The following is a 22,232-nucleotide window of genomic DNA, read 5'->3' on the forward strand; positions in this document are numbered from 1 at the left end:
AAATCACAGAGTAGCTACACACATTGGGAAAGGTCTGATACTGTTTGCCCACAAAGCTGCAGTCAGTGAGGGACCCACTGGCAGCCTCAGGGTGCCAAAACTGGCCAAGTAACACAAGATCTAGATGCAACACTGTTTTGAAGATCTACTTAATAACCTAGTGAGAAGTGGAAAAAACTGAGATGCTTTCATGCTGGAGGAAATGATCTAAGCACAGGAGTGAGCTACTCTGATCAAAGATAAAGAATTTCCCAAGCTCCTACCCAGTAACTGTTGATCTTCACACATCTTAATAAAATATTTGCCAAGGGCAAAACTTAGGTAATAACTCAAAGTAAGGGACATATTTGGAGACATTCAGGAGAGTTTTCTTCCATGGAAGTCCACTAAGGCAACACACAAAGAGACAATATTCTGTAATTGATTAAAATACTTTATTGGCTAGAAAATGCAGAAATATGCAGTATGCATAGAAATATACTGAAATATGAAGTCTTCCAGAATATTCCTGTATAAAAACCACAATTCATACTTCTACATCTTATTTATATACAATACCAAATGTATTCAAGAGTGTGAGTAAGGTCATATTTGCATTTCTTTCTTCTCTTGAAAGCACATTTAGTGTAGTCCAAGGCCTTTTTGTTTCTTCAAGAGAAAATTGCACAGCTACCCTATTTCCTCATTTGGCCTGAAATCTGATGATATTTTACATACTCTTCTCTCCCTTACTAGATCCTTTCAAGCTTGATTTCTGCCTCTTTTTCTCCCTTTGTCCCAGTATGCGATAGACTTTTTTCTTAGCCTCCTTTTGCCTCTTGAATTTCTGTTCATCCTCCTTCTGCTTAACTTTGAGATATTCTTTAAGCTGTTCCCGATGCTTTACTTTGGCTTTCTTTATCTTGTAATTGTTCACTGTACTCAAAGCACTGAGTAGAGCTGATATCTAGAACAGAAAATACACAATCAATATACATGCAGCTCAGTTTTGGTGAGCAAGAAACAGTGTAACCTCAGCAGACACACATAATGAATCAGAGATTCAAGGCAAGTTCCTAATTATCTCTGCACCTGTTACCCAATTTCTAAAATGGTTTAATTATTTATCCTGTTTGGAAATTAATCAAAGCTTTAATTTTTGTGAACTCTGATTTTGGTTAGATAGCTTTTAAAAGGCTGTGCCTAATTGCTACTATAGAACACTTAAACTGCAGTTTGGATCTTCTTGCCTCTGCAAGCACTCTAATTCTCAATTTTGGAAGCAGAGTATTTGCTTCAAATCCTGTCTGTGTTAATAATGCATGGCAATGACAAGTCAAATAAAAAACTGCAGCTGCCAATTTAAGTCACCCATAATATGAGAGCACTAAATCCAAGTGAAACACCTTGCAAGTGCTGTGACAAGGACAAAAGTCGCATTTAGGCTTAGGTGACCTACTAGTCTAAAAAATAGACACCATCCACTCAGTGACAGTTCCATACACATACTGTGTGCCAAACAGGAACAAAACAAATTGCAAGTGATCATTTTTCACCAGGAACATATATATCTTTAGCATTAGCAGTAGATTCAAATGCCAAAACAATAGTCCGAAAAGCTTTAAATAACACATTTACCCTTCAGGAGTCCTTGTTTCAGAGTAAGTGATAATTACCTTCTTTTCATGAGGCTCCCTGATAACAGCTGGTCTCCACTGGTCTTTTGGAGTCTTGCCTTTCTTCTCAAGATTCTTAGGCTTGTTCTTAAAAGGCAGTGCCTTCTGCAGTGCTTTAGGGATGTGGAGCTTATTGAAGTGCCTCTTCTCCCTCACAATAGGCTAAGAGAATGAATACAGAACATACATATAATACTCATGATCTTAAAAAGCTTTTATTTAATTTTGCATCTTTTAGTGGGGAAAATACCCCACAAAACACCACAAACCAAAATAGAAATACACACCCCTCAAAAAAAACCCCAAACCAAACAAAGCATAAAAAACACGAACCAAAAGTAAAAAAACAACAACATCCTCTGACATCCTTGGACTGAACTGTAAATGATATGTTCACCCCAATTACTACAGCAGAGGTCTCAGTAAGCTTCTGGAGAAGACTTCTACTCTGCAGATTACTTTATAAACTTTAAGTGACCCATAACAATCTACTCTCAACTGTTTTATTTCCATCTCATGCCAGGACTGTGCCTTGTAGATAAAAATTTAAAGTCCCACATGCATGTGTATGAACATGTATTTACACTGCTCTCAGTCTGCACAGGTATGAGACACACTTCAAATCTGACTGGTTTAAAAAACAAAACAAAACAGAAATGTACCTTATAGAGAGAATCCTTGTTTTGCTTCAGTTTGATGCCTCGCTCATACCTCAGCTGGCCTGTTGTTTTCATTCCACTCCAACTATCTTTCTCACCTGCTGGCTTCAGCAGGGATGTGACAGGGTTATAAAACATTGGGATAGAAACAGGATACCAAGTCCTCACAAAAACAATATCTGAAAGAAAAGGGAACATTACTTGGCTCTAAAAATATGAAATGTATAAAGAGTTCATCACATCCACACTCTAAGCAAAGATGGCCTGAACAGAACAGATACTGCACCAAATGCTAGCAGTGTGTTTGGTATATAGACCAAATGTCTTCAACTTGTGGTAAAAGCAATGCAAAACCCCATAAAGGCATGAACAGCACACATTCCTCAAGAGCAGGCAGCTGAATACCATCCTGTTCATCATTCATATTCAAGAACAAGCAACAGAATTCATATGTGCCTGTAAAATTACTGACAACACCAATTTTCTTTTCCTTTGCCTATTTTTATAAAAGAACAACTTGCTTTTATTTTGCACTATCTGTGATTTTGGTGTGTTTAGGAAAACAGGTCATATAAACCCAAGTATAAACTCATATTCTCAATATCACAGTGACACTCAGCAAACATAGGAGATCCTCTGCACAATTTCCCCAAAAGGTTACAGGAAAAAGTTCTCAGAAAAGTGTCCTTTTAAGCACTTGTACCACTAAATTCAATTCATCATGTTCAAGGAAAAAGGCTGTGTAAAACACTAAAACTGTGCTCTGTAAAGCATTAAAACACTTGAAGATGCTTGTCTTCAACTCAAGCCTTTTCATCTGCATACTATATGACTTCTGAGTAAAAGTGAAAGAAATCCAACACAAAATACCCTTCTTTTGAATTTCACTCCACATCTCACAAGGTATTTCTTACTCCATGAATTCACATCTCAATTATCAAATCCCAGAATTCTGAGACACAGCTTTACAATCTGTGAAGAAGGATGAAAGCTGTGTGATACCTTACATGCAATGTGCAACTTACCACTCATCAGCAGCTTGTCTTCAAATGTTGCTCTGAAAGCACCCACAGGAGCTCTGAGGGCCTTTTTGATCTGGCCTCGGATGCCACTCACACTGCGGATCGCTGCACCTTCAAACTTGGCCACTTCCAACTGAGAGTTAAACATGCCCTGAAAATGTGAATTACCACTGTCATTCAAGATGCCAAGTCTCTCTCTGTGACCTGTGTAGGCTACAAAACCAGAATTCCCACAAGCATATCTTATAAAGAAACAGGAGGAGCACAGCATTGTCTTTAGAATAAGAGTGCTGATCATACCAAAAACCCAGAGCTGACTTTAGGTGAGCTACTGAAAGCAATGTACTTAGTAATACATCACAGGCAAGGCTGCTAAGCATTAAATGTATGTATCTAAAATTTCAAACCAGAACATATCTACAGAAGCTTTACAGTTCTCCTTTAAAGTAATTTGCTAGAACACAGGGTACCTTAAAAACAACCAAGCTGCATTAAGTTGCTAGTTCTGAGATTCTAATACAATACAGATTGTGAAGGTTTGTTCTTCTTTCATATATCACAAGAAAAGCAAGAAAAAAAATCTCTCTATGCCTAGTGCAAACCCTTGAATGCTTCATTGCTGGGATCACCGCTTAGCTGCTTGCTGCCTCAAATGCACAACAACCTAAGCTCTCCCTGAGCTGAAAGCCCAGCTAAGCACAGTGGGAAGGTCAGTGAACATTCACTTCTGCAGCACTCCCTACCCCAGACATTTTTGTAACTGTAACTGAGAAGCCTTAAGCACTGCTAGAAGTCTCCTTTGACTCCAGAGCTGAAATTTAGTGGGATCAGACTGATCAGTGGGATGAGGCCAGGCACAGGTTTACATCCTCCAAAGCTGTCTGTCATTGCTAATCAGTGGGTTTTTAGGAAGGAAGCAGGGGGTGGGAAGGAAAAAAAAATCACACTGAATGTGAATCAGGAGACTGTTCCAGAATTTTTGTCTGGTTAACAATTACTCATATTCTTTGTAGTAACCAGTTCCTTTAGAGATCACTTGGAAGGGAGCTCCAAAAATCACAGGCAGCTCCTGAGATCCAGAACAGCATTCAACAATAACTGAGAACTTCTGCCTCAGGAAAGACAATCCCAGGGTGCATTCCTTCCTAACATCAGTACCTGTGGTTTTGCAGTATACATACCTATGAACTTACCTTAATAAAACAAGTGTTCTTGAAAATTTTGAATGGAAAACCAGTTAGCTTTAATTTCTTTACAATAGTGATGGATTTATCTAAATCAAGCACAACTCCTGTGGCAGCAATCCGGAAGTCAGGCTGAAACATCAGACATGAAAGACACTGCTGAATGTGTATTCCTCAAACGGTGAAGACACCATTTAAAATCACAGAATCATAGAATAGTTTGACTGGAAGTCATCTCTAAAGGTCATTTAGCCCCACTCCCCTGAAGTGAGCACAGACCAATACATGAGGCTGCTCAGAGCCCCAGCCAGTCTGACTGTATATTTCCAGAGACGGGGCATCCACAATCTCTCTCATCAACCTGTTCATGTTTTACCACCCTTGTTGTAAAAACCTTCCTCCTAATATCTAGCCTAAATCAACTCTTTTAATTTAAAATCATTTCCCCTGATCCTATCACAGCAGGCCCTGCTAAGTTTATCCCCACATTATTTTTAAGCCCCCCTTATATACTGAAAGGCTGCAATGAGGTCTCCCCAGAGTTTTCTCTTCTCCATGATGAACCCCAACTCTCTCACAGCCTTTCTTCCTGGGAGAGGTGGTCTATCCCTCCAGTCATCTTTGTGACTGCTCTCTGGACCTGCTCCAGCAGGTACCTGTCTCTCCTGTGCTGAGGGCCCCAAGGCTGGCCGTGGTACTCCAGCTGGGGTCTCACCAGAGCAGAGCAGAGCAGAGGGGCAGAATCCCCTCCCCTGCTCTGCTGCTGGCACTGCTCTTGCTGCAGCCCAGGGTGTGATTTGCTCTCTGGGCTGCAAGTTCACACAACCACAGCTCAGCCTCTCGTCCAGCAGAGCCCCAAGTCCTTCCCAGCAGGGGCTGCTCTCAATCCCTTCACTGCACAATCTGCACCGACACTAGGGATGCCCCACGTCTGCTGCAGGACCTTGCACTTGGCCCCACTGAACCTTAGGGGCTGCCCCCAGGACCACTTCCCAAGGTTCCCCTGGACTGCATTCCATTCCTCAGGTACATCAACCACACCACTCAGCCTGGTGGTGCCTGCAAACTGCCTGTGTCACTGATGGTCAGTGCTCATCAAACAGTGCTGGTCCCAGCACAGACTGCTGAGGGACACCACTTGTCACCACTGCACACCAAGACACTGCACTGTTGACCACCACCCTCCAGATGTGGCCATTCAACCAACTCCTCCTCCAGCAAACAGTCAACCCACTGAATGAATATTTTTCCAACTTTGAGAAAAGGATGTTGTGGGGCACCTGCACTCCACATTTCACTTCTAAGATTCAGAATTTCTAACCTTTACAGAAGTAATGCAGCATGAAAAATGCAGATTGACTAGTACAGACTAGTTGAAGTGCTGCTGACATAACATTCCTACCATTCACTAATGAGATTTCCAGAACTGCCATTCTAATTACCTTGGAAACAATCTAAAAGTCCTTGTGATCTACCTCACTGTGTTCTCTTTATGGAACAGAATCTTACTCAGACAGAAGGTCTCAAAGGAGAAGTGCTTTGTGCACTGCTCTAAGACACTGTATTATGTGAGGGACACATGATGAAAACAGACTTTTAAAACATGTAAAAAGACAACTGTGCAATAGTACTTGAAGGCATATTTTAGGAAGGAGATAATAATCACCACTGATTACTGACAAGCTCATTACAATGCCATGCAAAGCTTTTGTTACCAGATGTCTGCAAACATGAACCTACTTCTGATTAATATATATCTGATAAAGATCATATCTGATAAATACTGCTTTAACACTATTTAAATTGGAATTATGTAATGGCTTGGTTTTGAAGGGACCTCAAAGATCATCTCATTCCAGCACCTCTGCCATGGGCACCTTCCATTAGACCAGCCTGCTCATGGCCCCATGCAACCTGGCCTTGAATCCACAGCTTGTCTGGGCAATCTGTGCCAGAGCCTCATCACCCTCACAGTAAACAATTTCTTCCTGAAATTTGCTAAAAAAACAAACAAACAAACAAAAATATCCTCTCCATACAGTTTCCCACCTCAACATAATACACCTTTCAAAAGCTTGAGTCCCGCTACTTTCATAGTTCCTACAACTACACTGTTTTATCATAATGTAAACTTTCTTCCCAGAACCTATGTATTTTCCACAAATATCTATAGAAAGTGTTAATAAACATTCTGTGGTAACAAACCTACCGTTGTGCCACTGACAGACTGCACTGCCAAAAATCCTGTCCCCTGAGGAGTGATGGGCCCTAAAAGAAAATAAATTTTAAAATTTCTGAGAAGTTTTACTACACAATATATCTAGCCCCTATTTAAATTCCAAAAGCTTAAAAAGACATGAAAAATATACTCAATAAAGAAAACCAACGTTTAAAGCACTCAAACTATTGCTCACATTTAAAGGCACATAAAGGAATGGTTAACAAGAAGTTACTCCTGCAAGGGCTGGGCCCATAATGTGTGCAAAGTCTATCTGCACACAAATCAGGCTCTTCTTCAATTTGCTACAACTTAGCAGAATGCTCAGAATTTGATTAAAAACCAAGCAATTCACAAATCATTTAAATAATCCACAAATATCAGAGAACTGCCAGTTTTCCCACACTACTTGATGATATTTTTTGTTCCAGGGGAAAAAGCTGTACTTTACATTGCAAAAGCAGCATTTCCTGGCACATCCTGCAAAGCCAGAGAACTGCACTCTGCTGAGGTGAGGCAGGACACACTGCAGCAGGCTCACCCCAGAAGGCTGCCCCACAGTGCATGTGCTGTGGGGTGTACTTGAGCAGGCGGTGCCGCCCGTTGTGGTCCTCGATGTAGAACATGGGGATGGTCTGGAAGCGCCTCCAGCCCAGCGACAGGATCAGGGGATCGCGCGTCTTCAGGATCTTCTTGTACCACCGGTGCTTCTTCAGGCGCAGCTGGTTGGAACAGAAGGTGAACCACGCTACTACAGAATGGCAACAGTGATTCTGTTTTCCAGGAATGATTGAAAGCAACTTCTATCTACACTAGAATTTTTATACACTAAGTTTTATCTTTGGTTTATCTTCAGAAGATCAATCAGTATTTCACTCACTCTGAAGCCATGTGTGTACCCATACAAGCAAGTATTATATTAAAAATACATTTATATATGTGCTAGTAGCTTTTCTGTAGTCACTTGTATATAGATCATGAAGGTCAGAGAACAATTAATGTTTGCAATTTAGCAATCACAGTATCAGACCTTAGTCCTAAGACACCTCTGCAGCTGAACATTAAACAGCAGTAAACTTTTCCAGTTATCCAATTAAGCCTGCAAAGATCGAGAATCTGCTACTGTAGAATTACACTTTGTGTCTAAAGCAAATCCCCTATTCAGGAGACAAGGATGGAAGTTCCTGTCTGTGTTTACTGTATTTTAAGTACACAGAAAGCAGTAACTCCAGACACCTCGAAGCACACCTGCACTGAGATAAAATGCACTCAGCCCTTTGGCTACGTACCTGTACATAGCCGACATTTCCCTCGCTGTTGCCCAGACCACCCAGGATGATGGGATAATGAGGATCAAAGTTCAGGACAAATTCACAGGGCACATTCTCAATCTCTATTCGAACATACATGCCAGGCCTGAATCCCTCATACTGCACTCTGGTCTCATCATCCTGATCTTCAAATTCCGCTCGGTTCAGCTATGGGACAAAGATATAATTCACAAAATTCAAGTACTAGCAACTTGTTCAAGAAGGGATGGTTCTATTTAAAACATTCTAACATCTATATAAATCTTTTTGGGAAAGATCTAATAGGTTTTGTGACTTCAGAAGAAGATCTCTACCACCACAAAGCCCTTCCAATTTGAGATCCCAAGTGGGCCTGTTAGTCTACTTGAAAGACAGTACCCAGTATTCAGACACTGATTCTTTTACTGAATGTCCTTCTTTACCCTTTAAGTGCTCTCAGTGCATCAGCATATCAGAGCTCATATTATCCTTTGTGACAGAGGCTAATGCAAATAGGGAAGGATTAATTTAACAACTATTTAGGGCAAAAAATTGTCAAAAGACAAGACAGTGAGGTTATTAACATTATTAAAGTTATTAATGTAAGGCAGTGTTCTCCCAAGTCAGTCAAAGAAGGAAGCTACATTTAAGCTTACAAGTTCTCATGTAGAAAAAAACAAAGGCCTGGAACAAAACCAACACCTCACATTCTGGATACAGTTACACTGAAGACTTCTACCACATGTACATGGCAATAGTCATTAATTATTTTTTCCTCAAAATAACTTCACAGTTGGATGAAAAAGCCTGTCACGGAGAATTTACTTATCCATTAATAACACTGCAAAAAATCATACTAAAAATAATACTGGGAAAATATATGGCAGAAATTAATATAAGGAGGATTTTCAACTTCCTACACATAAAAGGATGCTTTTTGTTTAAAAACTTTTTAAGTAGTTGAAGTTTAGATGATACATCCTGGCTTATTCAGTGATTTAAAGTATGGTTAAATATTGCACTCAGTGTAAATTAAGCTTTCACTTGTTTGGCTTATTTACTTGCTTTCCTTTCCAGATAACAGAATCAAAAAGGTCAAGCACAAAAAAATCACAAGCATGTATTTCTTTCTGAAATACCTCCTGAGCATCACCTGTGTCTCCAGGAAAAATCTTTGGGAGACAAACTCTGTGGAGGATTTTGGAAGACATATAGCCAGATAAATTGTCAAATTAGCAGACAGTACCTGTGCTTGTTTATGCATTTCTTCTTTAAGATCATCAAAGTATGTGGCATCCCCTTCATCATATTCTGCATCAAACATTTCTTTAAGTTTTCTTTTCTTGTCCATGCGCTCCTTTTTCTTTTCCTCCTCCTCAGGTTCTGGTTTAGACATTTTTTCATCTTCCTCCTCCTCTTCTTCACTTCCAGACTAATCAACAATAAGTTGTCAAACATGTAAGATGGTTCACTGAAAACAACTCATTCTGATCAACATTTTGACAAATATCATTAAACAATACTTTCTTATAATGTCAATTATTAGAGACTTGAAAAACACTTCCGTTTTAGACAGAAATTAGCAAGCTATTCATACAAGGAGACAACTTCAGCAAGGACCAAAAGATCTCAAGATCTAATCTATTCCTTTTTACTGACAAAACTTTTTTGACTGAAGATAATTTTATCGTAAGGGAACAGACCCTAGAACTGACCTACCTGTTATTCTATAGCTAATATAAGCATATGTAATAGAGGAGGGAAAAAAATTGTAACCAGTTGACATATCAACTGCTGGAAGGCTGGAAGCACTCTAGAGAGCAGGGAGAAGGAAGTTTGTTCACAGACCATTTGAAAACTGCCAAAATTATGCCATTACCCTCAATTTTATAACAAATGCAAAGCCATCAAGTTGCTCAGTCCAAAAAGAAATTGATTTTTCAGTCTGTACTGTCACAGACAACTACAGTTCTGTTATTGGAAGATATCCAAGCCGCAGCATAAAATTGCTTCCACCAGCCTCCTTTATGCAGATAAGAGGAATGAACTAGGAAACTGTGTCAAGTTTCCACTATTTGTTGTGTTTAAACAGAGTGCTATAATCTTCTGCATCAGATGAGATGACATAGTACAAACAGTTATGATTACATTTGGTTTTAAAATACTTCTGTTCTGCCTCCAGATCCTGCAGCTCTTGATTAAGCCTGACACCTACTGTTAAATAAGTGAGGTGACTTCTACATAATTAACTACAAACAAAAATTCAAGTCAGGCTAAAAACATGCCACTCTAGATAAAGTCAGTAATAAACATAAATTTTCTTTCATGCTCCCACTGATTTTCTTCCTATTGATTTTATGAGCACCGAATTTATTACATAGGATGCCTATCACCTGGTAAGAAACACATACTTATCTTGCTAAAGAACATAAAAATGCTAAAGAACATAAAAATGTAGATCAGACCTGCTCTCCTCCAGCAGCAGCTTTTCCTTTGTGCACAACCCCAGTTTCCAGATCTTCAAAATCTCCATACAGCTCTTCTGCAACAGTGAGCACCCAAGACACGTGAGCATTAGTTAACCATCCTGCTGTATTGCTGCACACCATCTCCCATGTGTTCAGTGCTATGCATTTCTCAGTGCTGCCATGGAGATCCATTTCAGTCCAAACACTTTTGATTCCCATCAAGTTTTATACATTTGTTTTGCCCTCTTTACAGCTTCAGCTGAAAATTCCCAGCTAAACTCAACGTGGTCTTCCTTTACCCTTTCAACACCCTTATGATTTAAAAAATGCAAATAAAGTTTAGATCACCCCAAAGGACTCCCAATACATTAGTTTGCACTCTAATGACTCAAGACACCAGCAGAGCAATTGAGCTCCTATGTTTAATTAAAAAAAATTAAATATAGCTGTCAGTCTTTGGGTTAAAAACATGTGCTTATAGAAGCCTGTTAAAGCACAATCATAATGCATGTAAGATACAGCCACATTACTAAACTTTTTAAAGTATTTCCTAATTAAAAAAAAAAAAAAAAAACACCACCTCCAAAACATCTGAAGATAAATCTCACTTTTCAGCCAAATATGAAAGGCAAGTTTGTCTTCCTAATAAAGAATAGTTTCTGTTTATTTCTACCATGACTATCCAAAAGAATAAACCATATATGATAAATAGATGAACTCAGATACATAATTCAAAGCTGGCATGACCAAGTGTTGAGACTAAGGACTCCATTTTGTAATACAAGTTACATACTCTATTTTTCAGACAGTAAATTTCCAGAATGTGGTATGTGCCTACTGTTTCTACAGAGACTGACAGCAATGTGTAATTATATTAGTATCTATATAATAATTTGTATATAGTTTGACAAAAAAAAACCCCTGTAAGTATAGCACTAAGGTACAATATTCTATATACATAACTAAAATGTCATACTTTTCTTAAAAATCCTATAGAGGAATCATTTTTACAAGTGTTACACATACCATCTTCCTCCAACAGCTTTGCTGCATCTTTATCATCCTCCCACTTTCCAGTAACAAAGCAGTCTCGAATACTGCTCATAACCTGCAAAATAAATTGCACAGCTGCATTGCCTTGCACAGCTGCAGCTTATCATCAACAGAAATGTTCTCCAAGACATTCCCCACACCCCCATCAGGGACAATTCTCAAATGCAGCTCCACATCAAGACACCCTCACCAAAACTACACAATGCCTCCCCAAAAGCAGGATTGTGAACCCAGTTTAATTCTTGCCAAAAAGTCTTTACATTACCAAAATCTCTACCCTACATTGTATTTTCAATTGGGTCTCCCCTACTTTTTATTTTTTGGTAAAAGAACAAACTGTTATCCACCAAATACTCAAGAGAGACCAGCATTAAACTGATTTACTGTAACTTGCCACTCTTCTAAAAACAAACCTTGGAATCTGTTACTTATACTGACAGCAAGTGGCAGAATCTAAGACATTGTGGCCATAGCTCCCACAGCTCTGTTTCAATGACAACTCAGCCATGCTTTATGAGACACAGCCAGGACAGAACCAGCAGGATATGCAGAAGCAATTATCCAATGGCATTACCTCTTCTAAATCCCAATCTTGTGGCTTTTCTACCAGGAATTTGGAGCAGTCAAGAGCGTTGGCCTTCTGTTTGGATGCCTTGTCTGGACGGCTGACACGAAACAAACCTCCGAGTTCATCATCTGCATCCTCACTCTCCTGGTCCTCATCCTCCACAGCTAAACCAAACACAGAGGCTGTGATGATTTCCCCCACAGTACATGCATGAAATTCATTAACCACCTCTTTCCTATGTTTCCTAACAGCTGCAGCAGTTTAAAGAAATAACAGAACCAAACTGGAACAGTTTTTGGATATAAAAGCCTGAAGAAAAAGGTACACTGATCCAGTTGTTTCCACAGCTGGAATTATATAAAAAAACATTGTTCAATAAGTAAACAGAGGATGCCTGTTCAATATCACAAATCAGAACAATAGCAAAATGATCTGTGACCAGAAAGGAACAGGAATTAAGCTTGCATGTAAATCAACAATACCAGGCTGGAGACGCTGTCAGAAAGCCTTCCCACACCTGCACTGTGGAAGGTTTACAGAGGCCAAATTCTCATCATGTTCTACAAAGGTTCTGCACAATGAGATTGGCACTCTCAGACAACAACTGTAAAAATTGTGAATTAAAACAGGACAAGTTACATAAACAGCAATTTTCTCTTCCTTTTAAGCCAGCTATTTTCCCTTGACAAACACCTGATACTAAGTCATGTATAAGAGACTCTTCCACAGTCACTGTGAGACAGAAATTCCTGAAACCAACCAACAGACAACATCCCTTTATGAAACACAATTACCACAATGGGTTTGCATAATATCTATCAGATGATTACATAAATAACCAAACCTTAAAGGTTTGGAAGAAATAACTGTGTAAGAAAACATGAGTAACAACTGAGCAGTCTGGAAAATGAACTCAAAATGCTTTTTACGGGAAAAGTAAAAACTGTCTTCTCATTACAATTATTAGTGAAAATGAGCATCAGCAATTAAAAAGTCAATTAACTCTCCTCAAGCCTCCCACCAAATGACCATGCTCAAATATTCAGACTTGAAAACTTGGTAACAGCTAAAAGCCAGCATATATTGAGTCAAGTTTCCAAGCAAATCTGTACCTGTTCCATATACAAGTTTCCGAAGATTGGGGGTTGATCGCTGCTGTCTTAGAAAAGCCTCAGCTGCCTTCTGTGTGAGGTCCTCTTTCCATTTAAGTGCACCTGAAAAGGGAAAAAATTGCAAAAAAGAACAAGAATCAGCAACTACAAAAATAATTTAAATAAGGACATGACTTAAGAATGTTCAAAGGACAGCCTTTGAACATCTCCAAAGATGGAGATTCCTGTTCCAGTGCTCAGTGAGCAGTTAGTGCATTTTAGTAACATTCCCCCAAACATGTTTTAGTCTTTCTAGATGTAATAGAGCATCATAATTTGTTTCATATAAATAGCTATAAAGATTAAAGAGAATTATATGCAAAATAAATGAAGTTTTGTTTATAAAATGAATCACCTCCATTGCAGAGGAAGGAAACCTGACACCGCATACCACAATGTAAATGAAAGGCTTAATAGCAAGTATTTCAAGCTTTCCTAACTTGAAGTTTTGCTACTTAAGAATTATATATAAATACATATTTATATATATGTATGACAGGCAAAATTATGGAGTATTTACTAATTATATCCTTTAACAATTAATACAATTAAAGTGAACAGTAAAAATTAAAGTTATAGTCTACCTGTTGTGTCAGCAGAAAGATCTATTTTTTCTTCATACTCCTCTTCCTCTCTCAGCAGGTTCTCCACATCATCATCCTCAGTATCTACAGTTTTAACTTTGGTGTGTTTAACACTATCAGCTTTCTTTGCTTTACTGTCCTGAAATCCATTCCTATTTGACTCTTCAGCTTCTAATTCCTCATGTGATTCTCCCTCATCATCACCCTCTTCAAGGGAAGAGTTCTCATCCTCAGATTCTGATGCCTCTTCTGCAGTGCAGTTTCCTGAATCTGTAGTGAGCACTGCTTTTCTTTTGGGGCTGTGCTCTGAGATTTGTGGTTTTGTTTCTGTATGTTCACTATCCATATCACACTGCTTAGATTCAGCTCTCTTATTTGCAGCCTCGAATTCACTACCTGAGCTTTCATCTTCGCAAGTCCTTTGTACATCCCCCTCCTCCTCTTCCTCCTCCTCATCTTCCTCCACCTCACTGTCTTCAGGGGCAGTTTCTCCTTCTTCTTCAGAGCTCAGCTCCAGATCATCATCACTGTCAGCAAATGCTGGTAGCTCATTCACAGCTTCTTCCTGAGGCACCTCTGTTTTCAGACGCTTGGCTCTCCTAACAGCCATCCCTTCCCTCAAGAGCACTCTCTCACTTTCTTCCTCAGCATCATTTTCATCATCACCATCACTTCCATCTTCAGACACTGCTTCTTCTTCTTCTTCTTCTTGGTCATCTTCCTCATCACTTGCTACATCATCATTTTCCTTCTCGTCGTCTTCAAACACGGCTTTCCGACGAACTCTTCCAGTCTTCAAATCCACCTGCCTCTCTTCTTTTGGCATCACAAACCTGTTCTCCCAAAGACCACATTTGGGGTAAGATGGTGAAGTACAAGAAAATTTTAATGAAAGAATGAAGCTTCATGTTAATATTGTTAAACAGTTCTACAAATTTTCTTCCAAAGAAAGTGAAGTTACATAGACCATTAGAAAGGCACTGGCATCCTTTAGTGTCTCTTTATTCAAGAATATTGAACGTTATAGCCAAAACTAATTCCAATAAATTTCTTCCTTTTCCATGGAATTAATTAAAACAGAAATGTTACTTATATCAGCAAGAAATTCCTGGAAGGCAGGTTGCAAACATTCTAGTACCAATTACTTTTATCCCAAAATACACTGTGGCATATGAGTAATCACAGAAGAGGAAGAAACAGACTTTTTACAGGCTGTGCTCGATTCAGAATTCTTCCTAAATTAGAGCCTGAAATTAGAGATTCATTCAAGCTCAAACACTGTTCAGCATTCAAAACTTACTCTTGTCCTACATCTTCTGAACCCAAGGGTGCAGAGTCCATGAAGAGAGAGACCTTGCTTGATGCCATCTTAACATCAATGGCTGAGTGTGTGGAGATAAGGCTCTGAACAAGTTCCTGATTTGGCCTCACTTCCTCCTGGAAAGACAAAACTTCTTACTTTTCAATCAAGTTGAATAAACAATTGTCTAGTGACACCTATCAGTCTAAACCAGCAGAAATATACATATGCAAGAAAAAATTGCAGAGCATTTTAAAGAAAGATTTTCTCAGAATAGAATAGCAAGGTCTCCCTTCCCCTCTTCATATTTCAAGAATATCTATAATATCAACCCAAGAAAAACTGAAGAGAGACTCCTTCACAATATGCAACCACTACAGTAAATACCAGCAAACACATTATCATAGACCCAAAGGTATTTAACATTTAGCACAATATAGGGAAAAAAATGAATTCAATTTCTTTGTAGGTAAATCCTTTTTTTTCTCCCTTTTGACCCCTTTAAGTTTTCTCCTAACAATCACCATGCCCTGCAAATAAGAACAGTAATAGTCCAGCACCAGGAGATTTCATAAACCTTAGGTCAATATTTGGAAAGTTATTACACAAACTTTAGGTCTTTAATATTAACTGATCTTCCAATGTTTTGTACAATACAAGAAATAGAAATATCCCTTCTCTGAAATCCCTGAAGGAGAAAAGAACTAATTATCACTATGGACAGATAAGGATCGTTTTAAAGAAGCTTATTTTTAAACACTTATTTTGGCTTTAAGGATAAAAACTACGTTTTCTAAGAGAATTCAAACCACCACCAGCATTCTTTTACCTCTTCTTTTTCATGAGCATGGCTTCCACCAAGGTCAATGTAAACAGCATCTTTGTCATACACAATACCCCCAACTCCTGAGAGAGGGGCATAGACCAGCTTCTCCTTCTCATTTAAGGAACGTTTCTTCTGCTGCTCAGGGAGAGCACAGGGGTCTGGCAGGAAACTCACATCACTCACTGTGAAGTCCCCAACACCTGAGGGGACAGACAATGGTTCATCAACAGGAAGCTCTGTACCAAACATCCAATTCCTCTGCCTTACCACTGAACTCAGAGAAGTATATAGAAATTCACCAGAATCCTGCAAAGCTTTGTTTGGTTCTTTGGTTGTTTTCAAATGACAAAAACAGCAACTCACTTTTCTGAGTAGGTCTGTAAATTTATTATCACGGTATTTCTAAATTTAAACTATTTAATCATTCACTAAAAATATTAAATCAATTCTGACCATAATAAACATAATCTACTAATTCACATAATTTAAATTAACTTTTCATTATTAGGGCTGATATGTTTTATATTTTCAGCACTTTCTAAAAGTGATACACTTATAAAAAATTTTAAGTACTGTGAATAAGGTGTTTATCAGTGCAACAAAACTGCAAAACTATTTACAAGATTTATTTTCACAAAAATGTGCACTATGAAAACAATTTCAACAATGTAACAGAAAGGTGGAAAATCTGTTGTATAACATACTCTGAAGATACAAATAATTTCAGTTATGCTGTTTTTCACATATCAATACAGAAAGAATTCTAAGACTGATAAATTACCTGGCATATGAATTTGACTTTTGTTCTTCAGGTGTGCTCCTCTCAGGTATCCATACAGGGATATCTTCCTGTCACATTTGGGATTGATTCGAACATCCTCTGGGTTTGTCAGCTCTTCCATTCTACTCAACATTTAAAATAACAGTTAAAATACCCAGACTCTCAATGATAACTTTTGAGAGAAGTTAATTTAAGAAAAGAGAACATCACTGCTGCCACTGCATGATCTGCAGACTCTAATAATCAAAACTGAATTATCATAAGAAAGAAAATATTCATGGGAAAACTGATCTCCTAAGAACATTTTAGAATTCTTTTCTAAAAGCTGTGTAATTATGCTCAACAAATTTCCAGAAGGTTTACTGACACTTCACTGAGCAGGTACTGCTTTCTTAGCACATTTTAACTACTCTTTATCGGCTCTGTACACACAACCCTCCTCTAATCAATCTCACCGATAGAGGGCAAATAGAGCAGAAGGGGTATTCCAGGGAACTCAGGGGACTAATTCACCAGCTGCTGTTTAATCACTAGAATGCTGTTTCTTTTCCACAGAAATTCAGTATACTCAACAGCAAGCAGGATTATTTTCTGTGTTTTCAAAAATATTTACAATATACCAGAGGCATGTACATCAACTGACACAAAGTGAAAACTGAATGGCACAAACCTGTCACCTTCCCTTCCCAAAGCCACCCAGGGAACACCAAACACCCGTGCACACAGAGCTGAGGGCCAACAGCACAGCTTTTTCAAACAACAAGGTGCTATCTAGGCTGGGAATAAAGAACAGAGACAAAACCACACACCTGTCTGCAAGAACATACGGGTGAGACGTTTGCCAAGTGAGAGGCCGGAATTTCATAACTGAGATAAAACGCCCCAAATTGTGAATTTCCTGCTTTTGATATTCTCCATGAACCATCCCAGACAAATAAAACAACTTGGCACCCTAAACACGTTAAAAAGACATAAAAACATAAAAAATCCTATTTAATACGCATAAAGCTAACAAGAAAAATACACAGTTAATGCAATTGTAATTTGTAAATCTTAATTGAAAATTGTATTACAACTGGTTCTGAAAGAACAAACTAACAAGGTTACTTCAACATGAAAATTATCCCCTAAATCTCACTGGAAAACTATTGACATCCTCAAGGCCTCATACAGACCTACAAGCAGATCCACCTTGCACAGCACCTGCATAACAGACCTAGTAGTAAATTAAACAGCTTATCACACCAGGATAGAGAATAATTACACAAGTATTTTAGCAAACAGAAGAAAGATTAAACAATCTGATCCAGTATCAACATTGTTCACTTACCTATTTAAAAGATTTAAGAACATAATAAACACTTAATTATTGAGCCACTTTTAATTTAGCTTCCATAAAACAAAATACATGAAAAAATTAATGCTAAATGTCATACCGGATACACTTCAGTCCAGAATCTGTGCTTTAACTTCTTTTTAGTCTTCTTTAATTGTTTGTTGTTCTTGAATGTGTCCAAATGGGTTAGAACACCCATAATTTTGGGAAAGCCATGTACCTGGCAAATGTTCAGGAATTCAAATGTCTCCATCTCAAATCCAAAGCTGGCATCAATGAGCATGAGAACCTGTAAACACAATATTCACATTTCACTACAGCAATACCCCAGTGCCTACATGAGATCATTTCAAAGACCACAGCTTTAAACTCTTCTCAGGAACCAAAATTCTAAAATGCACTGACACAGCAGCCAACAGTCACATGAAAATGGAAGTAAAGTTGGTTTAGGGTTTTAACAATAAAGAACTCAAAGCATACAGGAACTGATGCCAGATCTTCAAGCACTGATGTAATCTCAGCCCCCTAACAACAAATCCAAACAGATTCTCAGCACCACCATGTGCACACAGAATTTGAAACATCCACTAGCAGAAGTATTTGTACTGCTTGGTACATGTCCTGCACTCAGTAGAAAACACAAAAGTAGAAGAATATCTAGTTAAGTGTACACATGCATTTAGATATTTACACAGTTAATACTTAGACAAGGATCCCAATACCTAATCAGCTGTGAATAATATACTCCAAACCCACATGTAAAGTAAAATTCTGAACAAAGGGATCATGCACTGGATCCCCAGGATCAGTTGGTGTAATCTCTTGATCCAAAAGTTGCAAGTAAATTACAACAGTGACCACACTCCACTGAAATCAGCTGTATTACTGCAAAACAGATGGAGACCTCAGGGTGCAGAAAAAACCCCAACTAGTACACTAATAAATATTTGTACTTTGAAAATTAGTTTAAAACTTCTTGACTAAAACTCACTTTCAGATTTTATATGGTTTAACCAAATCCCCTAATGAGAAGTCACTGTGTCACCTTGGCTCGTTGTAACACCTTCCACTAGAAGTTTACCAGTTGCATTGGCAATGAAGCTCAGCAGCATTTCTCTTCTTTCATATCCTCCCCACCACCACACACACACACAGAGTTTTACTCTCCCCCACCCTCAGGATGAGCAAAGTGCTGGGGTTGTTCCAGAACATAAGGTGTGTCAAAGAGCTCAGGTCCTGTTCTCTTTCAAACCAAGGACAGTTTTGCCTTTGATAGCAAAAAACCAGACACCAGTGCAGTCCAATCAAAAGTAGTATTTCCAATCTAAATTATAGTACGAATCACATTCCATGGTTAACTTACCAAATCAGCAACTTTAGCCAGGTCAATCATTGTGTTAATGTCACACCCACATTCAATAATGGTCAGCCGGCGCTTTTTACCTGGAAACAGAATTAAGCATCAAAAACTGAAACAGGGGGAGCAAACCAATTTGTACAGTTTTCTTTTCAGGTCACATTCCTGCAGTTCCTCCAGGATATCTGGGACTCAGATTCTGGTCTAGCATGTAAATCATCCAACATTAATCACGGCAGAAGTGTCTGTTTTTAACTGTTGATAACTGTACTAAAATATAATTTTTTAATTTAAAATTGTCCAATCTTCTTTTACTGTACATATGCCAGATCACAGATCCAAGTGATATCTTCAAAATGACCAAAAACCATGAGAACATGAGCACACCACAGCTCTCAAAGCAAGACAAGTAAGGAGCACAAAAGCAGCATTTCCATTTCTCCTCTCTTTGTTCTCACCTGAAACAATTGTAACAGGACCTCGAATTTCAACCAGCTTTTGCCTGGTGAAGTTCTTAATGAGACATTTTATCACAGTGCTCTTCCCAACCTTGGGAGGGCCAACCACAACCACCACCACGGGAGGTGGCTCCAAAGGAGTCCGGTCAACCACGGGAATGTGATGCTTTTTAGTCTTCAGATCCTGAGTTCTGAGGAGAAATTTGTAATAAATAAACAGGAACACCATGGATAGCAGTATTTAATACTTCAAAGTCTTCAGTATTTGCAAAGGCTTGAGTACAAATGGAGCACAAGCAGAGACACCAGGCACTCCAACTGAGCCTAAGGAGCTATATTGCTTTTCTGGTGTACTGTGCAACAGAGATGCACAAAGCACCCCACTCCTGACACACACAAACCACACACACAACGTGACTGGGTCAATGATGAACACCAGGCAGACACACCAGTGAAAATCACAGTCTGTGTATGGCTACACAAAGTAACAAAGAAAGCCCAGGAACTCCCACCCCTCCAGCCGCCTCCGAGGCTCTGGAGCAGCTCCCACCCTCACCGATGGAAAGTCCTGGCCATCCGCACGGCGGACTGCACCGTGAAGGCCTTGGGGTTTCTCTTCCGTGCATTCTCCTCATCGCCTATTCCCAGCTCATTGAGATAACGCTTCCTTTTCTTCTCTGCCTTCGGCCCGCTTTGCTTCGCACGATGCTTCTTCTTCTCTTTTTCCTCCATTTTACTGGTTCAGCACTTGTTTACAGCCAGCAGGATCCCGAGCTCCTCCGTGTGACGGCGGGCACAGCTGGCACAGGGAGAGAGCACAGTTAGCCCAGGGCACGGGTACACAGTACTCCAGCTGGAGAGCACTAGGCGAGCCCCACCGCAGCCCGCTCCCGGGGCCCATTCCCGGCGCACGGCAGCCCCCGCGCCCCGCACTCCCGGCCCGGGGCCCCGGGCAGGCCGGCAGCGCCCCAGCAGTGCGGCCGAGGGCGGGGAGCCGCCGGGCACACCGGGGTCCTCAGCTCGCCAAGGGCTCCGGCCGCGGGGCCGCTCCCCACGGGCACCCACCACTCACCGGGGCCGCGCGGGCCGTGGGCGCGGTACTGCCCGCTCCGACGCTGTCCTGCCCGCTCCGACGCTGTTCCCCCGGCTCCGCGTTGTCCCCCCGGTTCGGGTGCCGTCCCCCGGCCCCGCAATGTCCCCTCGGTTCGGGCGCTGTCCCCCGGCCCGGTCCCGCCGCCCGGCCCACGTGTGCCCGCACCGACCGCTCCGTTGCGGAGCTGCCCTCCCGGGAACAGCGGCTGCGCGCGGAGTTCCGTACACGGCAGCGGCGGAGCGCTATTGCCGGTGCACACGCTGTCCCACAGCGGCAGGGTGGCGGCGGCGCCGCGCAGCCCGCACCAGGAACCGGGACGGGAACCGGGAGTCGGCCCCTGTGCGCCTGTTCGGGAATAAATGACTCCTCTGCAAGCTCTGTGAAACCCGCGGTAGCTGCCCGGCGGGACCGGCCCCACAGCACCCGGAGCGGAGGAGGCGTGCGGTCCTTCGGGTGCCCGCGGGCTCGGGGCAGCCCCGTACGAACTGGCAGATGCGGCCCCGCCAATTACTGCGAGAAAGATAAAAAATCAATCCTTGCCAAGGACTGTGGGAGAACGAACAAGTCAGAGGGTAAAAGCCTATGTAGAGCTTTTCCGTGCAGTGAATTCTGACGGAATTCACCAAATAATGACAGGAACAATGGGGATTTGAGCCCTGAGCCCGGGGTGATGAGGCCACCCGGTGACCGAGCCCTGCCTGGGCCCTGAGAGCCGCGCTCCTGAACCCTCCGGGAGCGGGGACTCCCCCACCCTCCCGGGCAGCCCATTCCAGTGTCTAATCGCCTTTTCTGTGAAGAAATTTTTCCTGATTTCCAACCTAAGCCTCCCCTGGTGCAGCTTAACACCGTGTCCTCTCCCCCTGTGGCTAACACAGCTCAGGTGGGGCGTTTTGCAGGCACCAAGCCCTGCAGGCACAGGGACAAGACCGGGCACGCAGAGGGCAGGGTGCCCGGGTGAGAAGTGAGCCATTGTTCTATCTCCGCTCTGTGCCCCGCCTGCAGGCCCGTCCCCGTGAGTAGCGCTGTGGGTGCTCACCCTGCTCAATGGAGAGCCCTCTTGCCAGGGGTCATTCTCCGTATGGCAGAGCCAGCGAGGGGCAGGGCTGCTAACGAGGTGTCGGGGGTAAGCGGCTCCCTCCGTGCTGCTGCCGGCCCATCGTGCTCCCAGGCAGGCGCCTTCCGCTTCCCGCTGCACTTGCGGGGCCGTGGCTGTCACACTGTCACACGGGA

At 41.0% G+C, this 22,232-nt stretch overlaps 1 protein-coding gene across 2 annotated transcripts; it reads right to left on the bottom strand.

Annotated features, from left to right (window-relative positions):
- Nucleotides 1–412: 412 nt before the first annotated feature.
- BMS1 (BMS1 ribosome biogenesis factor) lies at nt 413–22,178 on the bottom strand. Of its 2 annotated transcripts, none has more exons than XM_005481531.4 (23): nt 22,039–22,178; nt 20,466–20,708; nt 19,910–20,100; nt 19,458–19,537; nt 18,195–18,383; nt 17,568–17,710; nt 16,759–16,880; nt 15,981–16,177; nt 15,152–15,288; nt 13,852–14,684; nt 13,229–13,330; nt 12,123–12,280; nt 11,522–11,603; nt 10,493–10,569; nt 9,274–9,459; nt 8,028–8,216; nt 7,280–7,460; nt 6,730–6,788; nt 4,530–4,652; nt 3,340–3,487; nt 2,318–2,493; nt 1,656–1,817; nt 413–946 (listed from the first exon to the last, which is right to left on the bottom strand). In XM_005481531.4, the coding sequence occupies exons 2-23, from the start codon at nt 20,639–20,641 to the stop codon at nt 710–712; spliced, it is 3,948 nt and encodes a 1,315-aa protein (XP_005481588.2). In that variant the 5' UTR covers nt 20,642–20,708; nt 22,039–22,178; the 3' UTR covers nt 413–709. The 2 variants fall into 2 exon arrangements, with proteins under 2 accessions (XP_005481588.2, XP_074400835.1); XM_074544734.1 differs by lacking the exon at nt 22,039–22,178 and adding an exon at nt 20,982–21,209.
- Nucleotides 22,179–22,232: the final 54 nt, after the last annotated feature.

This window comes from Zonotrichia albicollis, chromosome 7 (assembly GCF_047830755.1).
Source record: "Zonotrichia albicollis isolate bZonAlb1 chromosome 7, bZonAlb1.hap1, whole genome shotgun sequence".
Lineage (NCBI taxonomy): Eukaryota > Metazoa > Chordata > Aves > Passeriformes > Passerellidae > Zonotrichia > Zonotrichia albicollis.

What these genes read in the sequence shown, in the direction of transcription:
- BMS1 (XM_005481531.4), bottom strand. Translation starts at nt 20,641, where the DNA reads ATGGAGGAAAAAGAGAAGAAGAAGCATCGTGCGAAGCAAAGCGGGCCG. An exon ending in TCAGAAGATGTAGGACAAGA is followed by an intron (nt 14,685 to 15,151) that starts GTAAGTTTTGAA and finishes TTGGGAGAACAG; the next exon opens with GTTTGTGATGCCAAAAGAAG. An exon ending in AGACAAGCTGCTGATGAGTG is followed by an intron (nt 2,494 to 3,339) that starts GTAAGTTGCACA and finishes CTTTTCTTTCAG; the next exon opens with ATATTGTTTTTGTGAGGACT.